General features: G+C 38.9%; 1 protein-coding gene and 1 long non-coding RNA gene across 2 annotated transcripts; one reads left to right on the top strand and one right to left on the bottom strand.

The window, feature by feature from the left end:
- Positions 1-2774: 2774 nt before the first annotated feature.
- On the top strand, positions 2775-6881 carry LOC112176367. Its single transcript, XM_024314242.1, has 4 exons — positions 2775-3772; positions 3875-5358; positions 5611-5817; positions 6436-6881. The coding sequence occupies exons 1-4, from the start codon at positions 2775-2777 to the stop codon at positions 6879-6881; spliced, it is 3135 nt and encodes a 1044-aa protein (XP_024170010.1).
- A 979-nt stretch (positions 6882-7860) lies between these two features.
- Positions 7861-10034, bottom strand: LOC121050839. Its single transcript, XR_005804169.1, has 3 exons — positions 10012-10034; positions 8806-8911; positions 7861-7967 (listed from the first exon to the last, which is right to left on the bottom strand). It is a non-coding gene; the product is annotated as an uncharacterized LOC121050839 (long non-coding RNA).
- Between the last annotated feature and the right edge of the window lie 7448 nt (positions 10035-17482).

Here is a 17482-nt window from a genome sequence, read left to right as displayed (position 1 = left end):
AGACATATACTCTATATGGAAGGTTTGCTTATGTAGAATGGGTGTAAATTGAAAAAAAAATATCTATGGGTTTTTCTCAATAGAAGCTTATATTTTTGGGTTTATATCTAATTTACTCTTAAATTTAACTAAAGTTGTGAAATATAGCTATTGATTTAACAATGTTGCTCCAGCAATAGTAGCTATTTGTAAATGATATGTATGTTTTATCGAATCGTAAAATGACATGTGGACAAAATATGAGAGAAAAATATAACTTTTGATTTAGCTATGCAGAATTCTCTGGCTAAAGTAACAATTTTAGCTAACAATTCTCTGTTAGAGTTGAATTTTGCTTTAAAAATAGTTACATATAGCTAAAAATCAAATTTAACTACTCTGTTGGAGATGCTCTCCATAGCTAGAGATAGCCTAAGGCACCTAAACCTGCTCCATGAATCAAGTCTCTGATTGGAATACAATTTTACTGACTAACTTTAGCACAACTAGTGACCCAAAATCCAACCTAGCAGGAAGAAATTTGTACGTACCTTGATCGGTAGCTTCCATCATAAAATTAGAGCAACGAGTTTTTGACACATATTAGTGTCTGAATGTCAACTTTAACCAATCGTCTATTTCATCACAGATTTATATTGCTTTTGCTCTCAGTGTAAAATAAACTATCTGTTTTAAATGGATAATGTTGAAGTATGCTCAATGAATTATCAATAAAAGCTGCGAGCATATTTGTCCCCACTATCAAATTCTTGCCACAATAGAGAGAGAAAGTTGCGAACGTGCTGCTACAGTAGCAAAGATGCTCTGAGCTTCGCGTGCTGCTACAGTAGATCTGCCGACAGGAGCTGGATCTGGAGCTTGCTGTTTCTGAAGCTCTGCTGCTGTGATTTCTGCCGGCAGACTTTGGAAGAGCAAAACCACCGTGGGTCTTGAAGGCCGACCTCAGAGCTAGACGACGTTGTCACCGTGGCGACGTCGGCCTTTCCCTTCGTCTTTGCCTCGTCTTCCCGTGAGAAGAGTGGTGGAGACGCTACTACTAATGTCTCTGATGGGAAGAAGAGAGCACGACTTGAAACAGTAGGGAGCATGTCTGAGATGGAGATGGCTTCACCGGAACCGGCGCCCATCCCGGTAGCTCTGAACTTCAAAGCCTCACTGATTGGGACTGAGGTTTGTGATCCCTCTGTCAGGGGGTTGGATGCTATCTCTCCAATCACAGCGGCTGATTATACGGTTTGTGAATTGGAGCGAGGTCCATCAATTCAATTTTCTGATAAGGTGGAAGAGGATTTATGCAAGCCTTGGCGTTATACTATTGTGCTCAAACCGCTGGGTAGGCCCATGACCTACAATTTTCTCCTGAATCGCCTCAAATCAAGATGGAATTTGAAAGGTCCTTGGGTTCTCATTGATATCCCCAATGATTTCTTTCTTGTCAAATTTGTGTTGAAGGAAGATATGGAATTTGTGCTAACAGGTGGACCACTGATGATTGCGGGACAATATGTGGCGCTGCAAAAATGGAAGTCTGATTTTGATTCAATGAACCATCGTGTTACCCATCTAGCTGTTTGGGTGCGGATTGCTGGACTGGATATCCGTTATTTCAAGCTTGATTCTCTTACTCAGATTGGTAATCTCCTTGGTGAGACTGTTAAAGTGGACCTGCATACTGCTGCTCAAGCAAGAGGTAAGTATGCAAGAATTTGTGTTGAATTGGATTTAGCGAAACCTTTGCGAGCTGAATTACAGGTGAAGAACACTTGGTATAGAATAGAGTATGAATGTATGCCCACTTTCTGTTATAATTGTGGTATTGTTGGGCACACAAAAGCAAACTGTCCAGAAAGCAAAGAGAAGGATAGTGCCACTGTTATATCAACCAAAACTGCTACCGATGAGAATGTTGTATCCAGGGAACCGACAGCTCCTGTCTCCAATTCTCCGGTGGATCAGAGTATTGCTGAAATGGTAAAAGATGTAGATGGTACCAATGTGGTAGGCCTTGGGCCATGGAATGATGTGAGCTATAAGAAAAAGAAGAATAATTTGAAGAATGAATCCTCTGGTAGCAGGAAGGTAGACAATCAAGGGTCTCGGTTCCAAGTGCTTGCAAATGACATTGAAGGATCATCTGTTCCTTCAGCCGGACTAGTGGCATCGACAAGCAGCCCTGCCATTCCAAAGACATGGAAACCAGTCCAAGGGAAAACTAGTATGAAGAAAAGCTCAGTTGAGATTGAGCAAAGTAATCAGCCAATGCTGAATGTGAAACTATCAGTCAAATCCAGAGGAAAAAATAAAAGCAAAGCTGCTACGGCTGAACAAGCTGCTCAGGTTACCTTTCTCCCTATTACTGAGCGAGCAACAAGTGATGCTGATCCAAGTCAGGTTAAGGGGAGAGTTTTGAAGAAGCCTACCCGACAAAGGAAAGCCCTAAAAGATGTAACCAATGGAATTGCTGTTAGACCCTTTGTTATTCAACCACAAGTTGTTTCACAGGCTCTTAACTCATCTGCTCCTTCTCCCTCAAAGGCCCCTGACCCAAATGATGTTGTGAGTACTCTACTGGGGAAGGATGAGAATGTTTTCATGGGCGGTACAATGTCATTGGTGTGTGCTAGCTCATCTGGGGTAAGTAAAGATATTATTTCTGAAGATGGTAGTTCTAATGCAGATATGGTAGGTGTAGTTTCTTCTTCCATGGAGGAAACTATAACTACGCATGGATAGGGTTATGCCCTTGGCTTTCACTCTCTTAAAACTTTGTTATCATGTCGAGTATCTTATATTGGAATGTAAGAGGTGCTGCAGACTCCAAACTGCCTGATATTATTCAGGATTTGAGAAGAATATATAGATTTAATGTTTTGGCGATTTCTGAGCCTCGAATTAGTGGAGACAAAGCTAAAAATGTTGCAAAATCTTTGGGCTTTTCGTCTTTTGCTATTGAGGATGCTAATGGATTTTCTGGTGGTCTTTGGCTTTTATGGGATGAACGACATGTGAAAATTGAAGTGGTGGATAGTAATTTTCAGTCTATTACCTCTCTTGTCACTGAATCTGCAGATAAGAAATGGTTCTTCACTGCTGTTTATGCGAGTCCTGATCCTGTTTTACGTGAAGAGTTATGGTCCTGTTTGGATAATTTTAACTCCCATTGTTCTATCTCTTGGCTTATTGCTGGTGATTTTAATGAGTTAATTTCAGATGCGGATAAACAAGGGGGACGAGCTGTTCTTGGTGGGGGTAGTTTTGCAACTTGGGTTGACAGAAACTTCATGATTGATATGGGCTACATTGGTGCTGATTTCACTTGGAAGGCTACCAGAAATGGGGAAGAGATTTTGGAGAGATTGGATAGAGGCATTTGTAATATTTCGTGGAGACATGAGTTCCCAGATGCTTTTGTTCAGCACGTTGCAAGACTTAAATCTGATCATTGTCCTATTTTTCTTAGTTTGAGTAGAGCTCAAACTCCTTCTCTAACTCTCAAACCTTTCCGTTTTGAGGCAATGTGGCTGAATCACTCGGGGTTTGGAGAATTTGCAAAGCAAAATTGGTCTATGGAGGAAGTTTCAATCTCCAACAAAATGGTCTTGTTTACAGATGCAGTGAAGAGATGGAATGTGGAAGTTTTTGGGAATATCTTTAGGAAAAAAAGAAGATTGATTGCTCGCCTTGCGGGTATTCAAAAGGTCCTCTGCCAAAGGAAGTCTCCTTTTCTTGTGAATCTGGAGAAGGAATTGATGAAAGAATATCATGAGATTTTGTCCAGTGAAGAGATTTTCTGAAAACAAAAATCGAGAAATACATGGCTGAGAGAGGGGGATAAGAACACCAAATTCTTTCATCTGTCCACCATTATTCGTAGAAGAAGAAACAGAATCGAAGGGCTTGAAGATGAGTATGGCACTTGGAGGACTGACAGAAATGATCTGCATTCTATTGCTGTTAGCTATTTCAAGGGATTATTCAGAGAAAAGAATACTTTAGGAGTAAGTGACGCTATTCCTAATCGTTTCCCAAGAATTGATCCAAGCGATCTTGGTGACCTCAGTCGTGATGTTTCTGAATTAGAAATAAAGAGTAGTATGTTCTCCATTGGTGGGCTCAAAGCTCCCGGCCCTGATGGAATTCCTGCAAAGTTCTTCCAGGCTCATTGGTCAACATGCAAAGATGACATTATTAAGATGGTTAAAGAGTGCTTTGATAAATGTGAGCTCCCTGAGAACCTGAATAACACGCTCATTGCTTTAATTCCCAAAGTGGCAAGCCCTCTCTCCATGAAGCAGATGCGACCGATTAGCCTTTGCAACACTTTGTATAAAGTGGTCTCAAAGATCATTGTGCAAAGATTAAGGCCCATGATGAGTACGCTAGTCTCTCCTACTCAGGTTAGTTTTATTCCTGGCCGAAATATTACTGACAATATTATTGTAGCTCAAGAGCTTTTGCATAAGTTTCGAAACTCCCGAGGGAACCTTGGGTTTATGGCTTGGAAGATTGATCTTGCTAAAGCTTATGACAAGCTACAGTGGCATTTTATTAAAAGTGTGCTATGGGAAGTGGGTATTCGGGGTAAATTATTACAGCTGATGATTCAGTGTTTTACCTCTGTCAATTCCAGAGTCATAATTAATGGAGAAGCCACTGAAAATATCAGTCCAGAGAGTGGGCTAAGACAGGGTGATCCTTTGTCCCCTTACCTGTTTGTCTTATGTATGGAGAAGCTTTCTCATTTAATTAATTTTCAAGTAGAACAAGGTACTTGGAAACCGGTGAAAATCTCTAGAAATGGCCCTGCTGTCTCCCATCTTTTCTTTGCAGATGACTTGATCTTATTTGCAGAGGCTTCTCTTTCTCAAGCTGAGGTAATGCGTTCTTGTATTGATTGCTTCTGCTTAAATTCAGGCCAAGAAGTAAGTTTTGAAAAATCCTCCCTTTTCTGTTCTCCAAATACTGAGGAAGGGCTTGCTACTCAATTATCAGACATTTGTGGTTCTCCATTAACTGATGACTTAGGGAAGTATCTTGGAGTGCCTCTGTTACACTCAAGAGTTACCCCTGAGACTTATAAAGGCCTAGTGGAGAAGGTCCAACTCAGACTCACTTCTTGGAAAAGTCACACCCTCTCGATGGCTGGGAGACACACCTTAATTCAATCGGTTACAGCTGGACTACCAATTTATACTATGCAATCAGTAAGACTTCCTATGTCCATTTGTAATACTCTTGATCGTTTGAACAGGAACTTTCTTTGGGGGCACACTGAAGAACAGAAGAAAATTCATCTTGTGAAGTGGGATACAGTCTGTAAACCTAAATGTTATGGTGGCTTGGGTCTGAAGAAGACATGTATGATGAATCAGGCTGTGCTAGCTAAAACAGGATGGAGGCTTCTGCAACAGGAATAAGGATTGTGGGCCCAGGCTTTGAATAAAAAATATCTCAAAGATGATTGCATTTTGCGAAAGCTAACATCACCTTTTCCTTCTAGTTCTAGTACTTGGAAAGGCATCCTCTATGGAGCTCAACTGCTCCCTCAGGGGTCTAAATGGAGGATTGGATCTGGGACGCAAATTTCCTTCTGGAATGATAATTGGACAGGTCTTGGTGTTTTGGCTGCTATAGCTTTGAAGCCTATTCCTCCCAATGTCGAAGGGCTAAGAGTGTGTGATGTTTATTGTGGTGGATGGGATTTACACCGGGTGCAAGAATTTTTATCTGAGGATGTGAAGTTAAAAATTTTGAGTATGCATGCAGGAGGTATTCGCAGTGGTGATGACACGATCATTTGGAGGTTATCACAGAATGGTAACTTTTCTGTTAATACTGCTTATCACTCTCTTTTTTTGTACTTGGAACACCAACCATGGCTATGGAACTTTATTTGGAAGCTTCAAGTCCCTCATAAGGTGAAAACCTTTTTATGGACCCTTGTGCATGATAGATTGCTAACGAATGACGGCAGAGTTCGTAGAGGTTTGGCTACTGATACTCGTTGTCCAAGATGCGGCTTCCCACTGGAATCCTTGAACCATCTTTTCAAAGACTGCAATATTTCTATGAGGATTTGGCCTGCCCTCCATCCTACAAGTGAGTTCTCCTCATCTTACACTCTTCCTTTCAATGATTGGTTGCTTGTCAATTTAAAATCCTCTGTGATAATGCATTACGAGGTTCCTTGGTGTTGCTATTTTGCTATGGGGCTTTGGTATATTTGGAAATGGAGGTGTAGCATCATCATGGATCATACTTTTAAATTTCCAGTTTGGCCTAGTTTAATCATTCATCAGTCTACCAGAGATTATTTTGAAGCAAATATGATTACACATGCTAAACCTCCAAGACTGATGGCTCAGCTGTGTTGGCATTTTCCGCCTAAGGATTGGTTTAAGTTAAATGTTGATGGTAGTTGTCACAAAAATACAGGGATTATTTGTGCTGGAGGAGCCCTTCGAAATGATAAGGGGGAATGGATGAATGGATTTGCTGTCAAGTTGGGCATTGGTCAAGTTGTTGAGGCTGAACTTTGGGGGCTTCTTAAAGGAATGGAAATGGCTTGGCAGAATGAGTGTAGACAATTGAAAATTGAAATGGATTCACTTGTTGCGGTTAAGTTGGTTCTCTCTCCCATTGCTCATCTCCATCCTCTTTATAGTATTGTGGCAAGTTGTCAGGAACTCTTGAGTAGGGATTGGAATGTGTCCCTTATCCATGTTTACAGAGAATGTAATTCAGTGGCTGATTTGTTAGCAAATATTGGGCATGGGTTTGAGCCTGGATGCAGATTCTTTAGCTCTCCTCCTACTGATGTTGTGCCTCTTCTGGAAGCTGATCTATTGGGTTTGTCCAAACCAAGACTAATTGTGTTTTAGGTTTTTGTCCTTTGCCTTCGGGCTTCCTTGTAATCAAAAAAAATTATCAATAAAAGCTACGACATCCTCCGGTGACTTTACAACAATATCAAGATCAAAATGAGACTGTTGTGGAGAGTCCCAATAGCTTTTCCATGTCTTGGACAAGAAGCTCGTACAGACTGCATCTTCAGCAGGCAAGGGACATATGACACGAGGGATTCCGTCAATCGTAATATTTGATCGATATCGTCGATTATGATGCCTATTTAGTTTCTCCAGTTTTTTAGTGAAAATACCTAGGTTTTAGGGACCATGTCTAAGTTGTGTTCTTTGGTAACTAGTTTCTGCAGACCGTGTGTGTGTGTGTGTGGACTTGGTACTAAACTAAGCAACATCTCTTTCCTTGTGCATGTGTTTGCAGAAGTTAAATGATGGTCGATCAGTTTGCAAGTAGAACCTCAGAATAGTGTAGAGGTTTAAGCCCGGTTTATTAACCTCCAATTTACAGCCATTGAAGGGAGACTGAAGATAATTATTAATAATTATATATATATATATATATATATATATATATGTATATCAATAATCTGAAGAGGTTAGAGGTAGGGTGTATCAATTAGAAGTTTATAACGAAGTAGGGTGCCTCTCTTATGTGATAACTCAACGTAGTAAGCAAAGAGTTTTGAGTTAAAATTAGCTAAGGTGGTATATACATAACCAAACAAAAAGAAGAGATATGAAGGATAAAGGCCTTTGGCTTCATGGATTAGTTAGGACTAGTCACAAATTCCGCGAGACGCTGCGGGGGGGTTTTTTTTTCCTGAAGTTTATACATAATAAAGTAGCAATTACAATAGACAGATCCTTGTTTTCAATTGGATCCATCTAAAACCAAGGAGTATATCTAAAATCTCTTGTCTGCAAAATAGTCATAATGCAATTAGAAAAGGACAATTTTCCATCGGTGAATCCAATTGACAGAACAACCATAAATGGAGTTCCAAGAGTAATGACATTGAAATAAAAAGATTTTGAGTGCAATTTGGCTGGAAGCTTTCTCCTTTGCATTTCAAACGCCTCATGTAGCCTTTCTTCTTCAGCTGCCTACAAAATCAATAATGGAAAGAATTGGTTGTTTTCTATTATTTAATTTGGAGGCAGGCAAACATTACTTGAAGAGGCCCTTTATGCATGATCAATGATCACATAAATTGATTTTTTTTTTAAAGAATAAGTCCGTCATGGATACGGACTATTCTTTACATCCTTTACTACCGGCAACTCAACTTGGACCTTTCTTCACAACCAGAATCAGCATGAACACAAAAAGTTATGACATAAATGATTCAACCTTGTAAAGCATTATCACCCCCAAACATTTTTAGCATAGAGATTACAGTTAACACATGCATACTTCTCAAGAATTGTCTCCCACTCAGATTAATTTCAGAAGAATCTTTAAACGCTTGAGGGCCATAACTCTATTAGATATCAGTTAGACTGGAAAGCTGCAGCATTTTGATTAGTTTTGCTCTTATATTGGTCATGGTATGCTTGTGTTTATTGGTGGACTCCTTGTCCGCTCTATCACACAAATTTTTGTTATTCACAAAAAAAAAAAAAAAAAAAAAGGACTTGCAAACCTCCTGATGATCCTGAGATTATTAACTGATGAAAGATCACAGGACAACAAAAACTCATGCACACCAACCATAGAAAATGATAATACAGGTTGTTAACTGTAATAAAAAATCTGAAGCAATCCATGAATGTCCATTTGTAATAGGGAGAGACATTATGCATTTTATATCTAACAGAACCACATAAGGCCAATGATTCAAGCTACCTGCAAAAACTCAAACCTTCTAATCTTTCTTGCTAAACCGACTCGAAACATGTTCCCTGCTACAATTTGATCATAAAAGCTAAAAACAAAACTTACCAGTGACCAGAAGCAAGGCAATAGAAAGATGTTTCAAAAAGACAATCCTCTTGCCCTTGAACCTTCCAGCCAGAATGATCAACACAGTTCTAGAGGTAATACTTGCCTTGCATAATATAAAATGTCGGGAATTCCTTCAGGCAAAGTAAACATAGCAGAAAAATAAAATTCCATTTCACATTAACTTCTAATCTCCACTGTGTAATTTCATGGCAGAAGGAGCGGATCAAACCAGAGGCGGATCCATGAATGAAACCTTGGACGGGCTGGATTTCTTAAACAAAAAAAATATCGACGATGCGAGAGAATTTTATTAATTTAAAAAAAAAAGGTACACCTAGTCAGGAGAGGACGTAGTGAGCCTTACCCCTCAAATGCATATCTATACAAAACTAAAAAACAAAATCAACAACAAAATAAACGTTCAAATACTATCACGCTCATTCACTGGATATTTCCATATAGCACAACGTAAGCCACAATTTTATATGCACAATGAAAAGAAAAGAAAAAAGTACCTTGTAAAGCAATAGATTTTAGCTACTATAATAATGGACTCAAGCTCCAGTTTATAGTTCCAATTCATAATGCCATTCACAATTAAACAAACAATAAGCATGCTGCACGTGCTCTTCTTCTTTCCTTTTTATTTTTTCTCCCCTTGCCCACTCACATGCTGCCATGTGGCAGCCCTATCCCATTTCTCACTCAAATATCTACAGCCACACCTTAATTGAGGACTCTCTCATTTTTTTTCTCCAGAAGACCAGAAGGACGAAGAGACCACTCTCTCTCTCCTTGAAACTCCAGAGCCGCACCAAAACAGAGGCAGCCCTTGGGCTGCTCTCTCTCCCCCCTTTCTCCAGCTTCATGGTTGTCTGGAATGATTTCTGATGGGATTATGGCTTGGGAGAATCAAGAATGGGAGATGAGTCATTGCTTGATTTGCTTCAGGAAATGGACATCGAGGCTTTTGAGGCTGGATCTGAAATTGACGGAAGCATGAGGCATCTTCGAACTGTCGGAGTGGGGAGTTACAAGAGTATACATCTAATTTTTTTTTTTAGCCCAAAAATCTCGGACGGGCTTGAGCCCGTCCTAGTCTGTGCATAGATCCGCCCCTGGATCAAACTCTTCCACTCAACAAGACAAATTTTTATAATAGAAGTCATGAACAAAAAAGATTTAGATTATGCATCAAATTACCTTTAGATCCAAAATACCATAAATGAAGTTAATAAGAAGTTCACCTTCGAACCGAGAAGCTCAGTAACCCTAATAGCAATCTATGGACGGAGACCATCGATATTCACATTCCTCATGTCCACCTATAAAACATCATTTATTCACCTTCAATCACACTAATTGGACATACCCGAATCTGTCATTTAACTAATGCCCCAATTCTCACACATCAATAAATCCATATAAAGCAACCAATGTATACTAAATTGAAGAACAAATAGGGATTGAAAACGAACCAAATTCAGGGGCGAATTTCTGCGATTTCAGCAACTTGGCTTCCTTATTAGAAAGGGAGAATTTTCAAACAGTACCTGAACTAAAGGTTACTATGAATTAACATGCCTCACTTTACACTAACTACACTTTGGTACCTGGACTATAAAACTCGACTACATACACGCCATCAATAACTCCGTTAATTGGCATGCCACTTGACATATTTTCAAGGGTAAAGTTGTCTTTTTAGTTTTTTACTCCAGACAACAATCTCTTTCTCTCCTACTTTGGACACCTAACTCTCTCTCTCTCTTTCTCTTCTGCTCTGGACACCCAGCTCTCTCTATTTCTTTTTTACTATTCTCTTCTTCTTCTTCATCTATTTCTCTCTCTTCCATCTGCAGCTCCTACATCTTCTCCATTTTCATGGATAAAATTGTAGGATTTTGCTTGCTGCTTCTGCTCCTTTTTTGTTTTGGGAGCCTAGATTAGAACTGATATGAAGCACAAGGTAGTAAGGACCAGAAGACAAGAACGAAGCCCAAATAGCAAATGAACGAGCCCCAAATCTTTGTAAAGCTTCCATATGTAACATAATTCAGATCTCCTTGTACTCTTCTCCAAAACCCAAATAAGAAGATGCAAGCAAGCTGGGTATAATGTGTTCCTAAGAAGGATTTGCAGAATCAGAAGAAGTAAGAGCCCGATGCACGAATCGGGTTCGGAAACAGGTTCATCCATTTAAAGAAGAAATTAAGGATCTTAAATAATCAAGGAAGATATTTGGTCCGGAAATGAAGGATGATGATGGCCTTCTGACCATAACGGCCGCCGACACGAAGAAGGACAACTCTGATTCGAGCCTAGTACTCAGGAAAAGCAGGTACAAAGGTTAAGCAAATGTTAAGCAAAAGTGCAAGATTAGGGGAATAATTACTAGGTAATTATGGACCTAACAGTAGAGTTACTCAATCCTTTGGATACAATACTCTTAATTTTCCCCTTTACTAAAACTTGACCTCCTAATCTTAGGAGTAGGGAACATCATCCATAAATTTGCATACACATTCATACTCAAGGATGTCCCCAACAAGTTTTTGGCGCCGTTGCCGGGGACATCTCTCACTAGTTTTGTATCAAGGGGAGCTAGTTTGGTAACTAACCACTTTCTCTATTCTTCCTCTCTTTTTCTTGATGTTATTATGTTTATGGGTTTGATTTATGTAACTATGAGTTGTGAGTAGAATAAATTTGGGGCTATGGTTTAGCCCTAGCCGAATTTGTGTACAGACTATTTTGTTAAATTTAATATAGATCATGCCATGAATTTCTACTTTTCTAGTTTAATTGTTCATGATTTATGCATCTTAGATTTGTCACCTAAGGTTGGTAAGTGTTGATAATTTCATGGAAGTATGCTAGGCTTGACAAACTTAGTAAACTAAAGCATGTTGCAAATGTAGAAATGGTAATCCTGTGATAATCAAATAAGGTTGCTTGGGTGCTTACAATTAGACTTATCATGTGGATGTGGCTTAGGTGTCCGATAATCAAGGGATCTTAGTTTGCATTTACATAGGTCTACTTGTGTCCGATAATTAAGGAATAGGTAGAAACTAAAAGGTTTGTAGGAGAGTTATGTCCGATAATCAAGGTGTGGCTTAAATACATTCTCTAGTATAATTGTTTCTTGGTTACTCGATAATTAAGAGAACTGAGGGGGATTCCATCTTGACATGAGCGTGTTAGATTTTGTTACTTAGATTTGGCACAAAGGAGGTTAGGTGTGATGCCTTACAACCTATTTATCTCATTGATCAAAGTCTCTATTATATTTTATTTTTATTAGCTTAGTTATTTTTGTGCAACTTGGTTTACTTTATAAATAATTAAAATCAACCAAGCCGATTCACCACTTTACCATTGTAAATATCATTATTGATAGTTTTGGCTTCCAAATGGTCAAGACTATTAATTTGTAAAAAGATAGACTCGCATGTGTTTTCTAGATTTTATTTTCGCGGTAATCTAGCTTAGGGTAGAGTTACTCAATCCCTTGGGTACAATACTCTTACTTTTCTCCTTTACTAAAACTCGACCTCCTAATCTTGGGAATAGGGAACATCATCCATAAATTTGCATACACATTCATACTCAAGGATGTCCCCAACAGATTACAATGCATAGAATCTAAATTGTACAAGAAAACAATGAATGGATATCTCTGTTGTAGTAAACTGCAATTGCAGAGAGAATTGATGGGAAAATTGTGTGTTATTATTATTGATAATAGGAGCCCTTTATATAGGGATTTATAGAGTACACTCCAGACATAACTAGGAAATCTAGAACATTCTCCTATTACAACTCTAGGACTAAACCCTAGTTTGAAGAGGCACACATGATGTTGACATCCTTCAACACTCCCCTTTGTGTCGTTTAAACTTGGTGATGACGCTTTGATCGTTGCCTCACTAAAAACCTTGCCAGGCAACAAAAACTCGGTGGGACAAAAATAACCCTGGTCGAAGGAAAAAAAGAGCACAACACGTCATTCACTCTTCGAGATCGAACATGTAGACATCATACCTCCCCTTGATTGCTACAATCATGGGAGTTCGGATAATTTTCTTAATCCGATGCTCCTTACATGTTTCTCGAAGGTGGATTTTGGTAACGACTTAGTAAATAAGTCTGCTACATTATCCTCTGATCGGATTTGATTCACTTCAATATTTAGAAGTGCTTGTTGTTGCTGATTGTAAAAGAACGTAGGCGATATATGCTTGGTGTTGTCGCCCTTGATGAAACCTAATTTCATTTGCTCAATACAAGCTGCATTATCTTCATAAATGCATGTAGCTAAGTTCATTTGTGATAGATTTCAAACCACAAGTTCCTCGAATGTGTCTAACTACAGACTTTAGCCATATGCATTCTCGCACGGCTTCATGTAGAGCGATAATCTCTGCATGATTTGAGGAAATAGTAACAAGGGTCTGCTTTATAGACCTCCAAGATATCGCAGTGCTTCTCATGGTAAAGACATAACCCGTTTGGGAGTGACTTTTGTGAGGGTAAGAGAGATACCCTGCATCAGCAAAACCCATCAAGACATCTTTGTCATTTTGATGGAGGGGAGGAGGAGAACGTTGGCCACCATGGATGCCATCACCGACGTCTACATCACGGAAGGTGGCGTTTTGCCTTGTGGAGTCCGATCCTATACTTCCGTCATTTCTTTTCTCTCTATAGGGATAAAACAAGCTCATATCAATCATACATCTCAAGTATCGAAAGATTGTCTTTATACTAATCCAATGGCGGCATGTTTGTGCAGAACTATGTCTGGCTAAAAAGTTCACTGGGAATGAGATGTCTGGTCTTGTGCATTGAGCTAAGTTCAATAATGCGCCTATTGCACTTAGGTAGGGGACTTCTACCTCTAACAACTCTTCATCCTCATCCTTTGGATGAAATAGATCTTTTCCAAGCTCAAGACTTCGGCCAATCATGGGAGTACTCACAGGCTTTGCTTTATCTTCATTAAAGCGCCTTAGTAATTTCTGAGTGTACGTTAATTGATGGATCATAATCCCATCACTACAGTACTCGAGTTCTAATTCGAGACAAAACCGTGTTTTCCCAAGATCTTTCATCTCAAATTCGGATTTCAAGTACTTAGCAGTTTCTTTTAACTTATCTAGAGTTCCAATCAAGTTCATGTTATTGACATAAACTACTACAATTGCAAATCCAGAACTTGTCCTTTTAATAAACACGCATGAGCATATTTCATTGTTGACGTATCCCTTCCCAATCAAGTAGTCACTTAGATGGTTATACATTGTTTCAATCCATATAGTGAGCGTTTCAATTTTATAGAAAACGCGCTTCGTGGTTTAGAGCCCCTTGATTTGGGTAATTGAAGTCCATCTGGAACCTTCATATATATCTCTGAATCTAGATCCTCATAGAGATATGCTGTAACCACATCCATAAGATGCAGGTCAAGTTTTTCGGAAACTACCAAACTAACAAGGTAGCGAAACGTTATAACGTCCATTAGAGGAAAATATGTCTCCTCGTAGTCGATTTCAGGGCGTTGTGTGAAACATTGCGCCACAAGGCGGGCTTTGTATCTAACAACCGCATTTTTCTCATTACGCTTTCTAACAAAGACCCATTTATGGCCAACAAGCTTTATACTTGGGGGTGTCAGCGTTATAGGCCCAAATACTTGTCTCTTTGTTAGTGAATCTAATTCAGCTTGGATCACATCTTTCCATTTAGGCCAATCCGCTCTTCATTGACATTCTTCAATAGAGTGAGGTTCAATATTATCATGTTCTATGATTCCTTGAGCAATAGAATACGCAAATGCATCATCAAGGATAATAGAGTTCTCTTCAGCGTCTTATGTACAATAGTGTAATTCATGGAGATCTCCCTTGTAATGCCCCATGCCTTAAAATCTTTACTAGTTACATTTACCGGTTTTGACTGAGGAGTTGACTTTTTATTTTGTCTGTTAAGTTGGGAATTTTCTCGAGAATGCCGTAGTATACGAAAAATCGAGTTCGTGGACACATAGTTTGTCTAAATCGGAGTTTTTCAGGAAAGTTAAGACAAAAATGCAAAGTTACTATTCATAGATGTTGTTTTAAAAGAATTTCCATTTTAGGATAGAGGAGAAAGAAGTCAAAGCAGCCAAAGAAGGGACAGACCTGACCTCCCCCTCTTCTTTTATTCTCCTTTGCGCCGTTTCTGGTTTTCCGGCGATTTTGCCGCCGTCCGGCCACCCCAAGACAAACCACTTGGCATGGCGTGATCCTCTCCTCCTTCTCTACCTACTCATGTAAGTTTTTCACCTTGGGTAGTTTTGATATTTGAGATTTGAAGAGGAAATTTTCAGAAATGGGAAAAATCGGGATTTGCTTTGATCTCCTGTTTCCGGCCGGATTCTTTGAGGGTTTTGGTTGTTGGTGAGGTGCTGAACGTGTTCCTAACCTTGTTGCAGCTTGTTTTGATCGGTGGAGGAAGATTTGAAGGTGTTTGAGAGTGTGAACAGTAGCGCGAACAGTAACTGTCGAGTTCTTGGTTTTTGTTTAATTTTTCCGGCCATTTCTGCTTGATATTGGTTGTTGTTGCCGGTATAGAAATTGTTGGGTGTGTTGTGGAGATGATTTGAGCTAAATAGGTTGACCGAAATTGGATTTAATCTTTGAGTTTTGTGTTAGACTTGAGATTGTTGGGTATTGAGATTTCTTAGGAATTTGATGTTGAATATGGTTGTTTGATTATTATGGTTTACAAATGTTATGGGTTAAATCTCTTGGTAAAAGGCTATTGTTGAATTATTTTGTTGGGAAATTAGAGAGGAGATTGTGATTTGAAAAGGAAAAATTGAGAGCGAATTTGGAGATTTTGGAAAGAGAATTATTTTATAGGGCTAAATATTGTTTAGTCCTTGAGCTTTTGACTATAAAACACTTCAGTCCATGACCTTCTAATTTCACACGTTTAGTCCCTGTACTTCAAAATTTCAGACCAATAGGTATTTGCCATCTAAAATTCACGGCGAAATGTCTATTATGCCCTCATTTTTTTTAAAAAAATTAATTAATTTTTTTTTTTTTGGAAAAGGAAATTTTTTCCCCTTTCTTTCTTGCTATTTGTTTGAAAAAAAAAAGAATAAAAAAAAGAAAAAAGAATAAATAAAAAAAAGAGAAAGGAATAGATTAATTAAAAAAAACTGAGGGTATAATAGACATTTCACCGTGACTTTTAGATGGCAAGGACCTATTGGTCTGAAATTTTGAAGTACAGGGACTAAACGTGTGAAATTAGAAGGTCAGGAACTGAAGTGTTTTATAGTCAAAAGCTCAAGGACTAAACAATATTTAGTCCTATTTTATAATTTGGTGGTTAGTTTTGGTTAAGAAATTGGAATAAAATTGGTTAAGTTATCAGAACGATCCTTGTGAAGATTAGAGTTTTGAGAGCATTGAAATTGTAAGGAATTCCGAAATTCAAGAGTTCAATCCTAAATTGAAGAATTGGTTGTTAGAGGAAATTTATTTTGAGTAATGAGTATTAATTTCCAAAGGATTAAGCTTTGACTCTTAGATTAATTTCTTATCGAGGTTAATTTTATCCTGTCCGTTTGCTACAGGACGTATTGATCCCTCGAGCGAGGAGGACACGGGCAGGCAGCAGGATTAGCTGCAAGACTCACCTGTGAGTGGACTTTTATTTTATTTAAATAATGCATGCAACATGGTATTAAGTTTTTAATGGAATACTATTTGAGTAAATGTGGTTTCATGGAAAGAAATGGATTTAAAAAAAGGAGTTGGCAAGGAGGCTATGTTCGGCGCATGCGTACCTAGTTGGTAGTCCCTTCTAGGTAATAGTCTGGTCGGCAGTCCCTTCCAGACTACGTCCCGGTCGGCAGTCCCTTCCAAACTACGTCCCGGTCGGCAGTCCATTCCGGTAAGTCACCTGGTCGGCAGTACTTTCTAGGTGACATGAGGTAGTTAGTTGGCAGTCCCTTCTAACTACTTGTGGTTAGTCGGCAATCCCTCCTAACCACCGCCTCCTAAATCCGGTCGGCAGTCCCTTCCGATGCTTCATCAGGGCGGCAGTCCCCTCCAAATGACATGAGATAACTAGATAGCAGTCCTCTCTAGTCATCAAACGAGGATTCTTAAAAAGGATATTTTCAAAAAAAAGAGGATTGAGTTGGAAACGTTGTGAAATCTTGCTGCATGTCGGTTTTGTTAACAAGAGAATTGGGGAAGCATTCAATTAATTGTTTCATAACTTGTTTCAGTTTTGTCCACTCACTCTAACGGTTTTTAAATGTTTTCCCTTTGGCCCTTTGGTTTCAAATGCCTAGATTTCAGATTGGCCGAGATCGCATCCAGAAACTTGAGGCATAGGAATCAACACTTCCGTTTTGACTGTAGGTTAATACTTAACCTACCTTGTATGATATCGGCTTAGTTATGTAACACTGCTCTGATAACCTTCTATTTTGGAGAATGCTAATGCTTGAGAATCTGTTATCGTATTGAAGTTAAGGTGGAATTCGTACTTCCTGAATGTAACTTACACGTAGAATGTAAATATTGGATTGTGCATGTGAGTAGGAGCTTAATATTAATCATGTCCAGGTTTTGTGAACTTTTGGGTACCCTATTTTAGGGGAGGT

This window comes from Rosa chinensis, chromosome 7 (genome assembly GCF_002994745.2).
Source record: "Rosa chinensis cultivar Old Blush chromosome 7, RchiOBHm-V2, whole genome shotgun sequence".
Taxonomy (NCBI): domain Eukaryota; kingdom Viridiplantae; phylum Streptophyta; class Magnoliopsida; order Rosales; family Rosaceae; genus Rosa; species Rosa chinensis.
Note: the sequence above shows the minus strand (reverse complement) of the source record. Positions and strands in the feature narration are given on the sequence as shown.

Coding starts and splice junctions, on each gene's coding strand:
- LOC112176367 (XM_024314242.1), top strand. CDS start 2,775: ATGTCGAGTATCTTATATTGGAATGTAAGAGGTGCTGCAGACTCCAAA. Junction 5,359..5,610: donor CTTGGGTCTGAAGAAGACAT/GTATGATGAATC, acceptor ATAATTGGACAG/GTCTTGGTGTTTTGGCTGCT. Junction 5,818..6,435: donor TTGGAGGTTATCACAGAATG/GTAACTTTTCTG, acceptor ACAAAAATACAG/GGATTATTTGTGCTGGAGGA.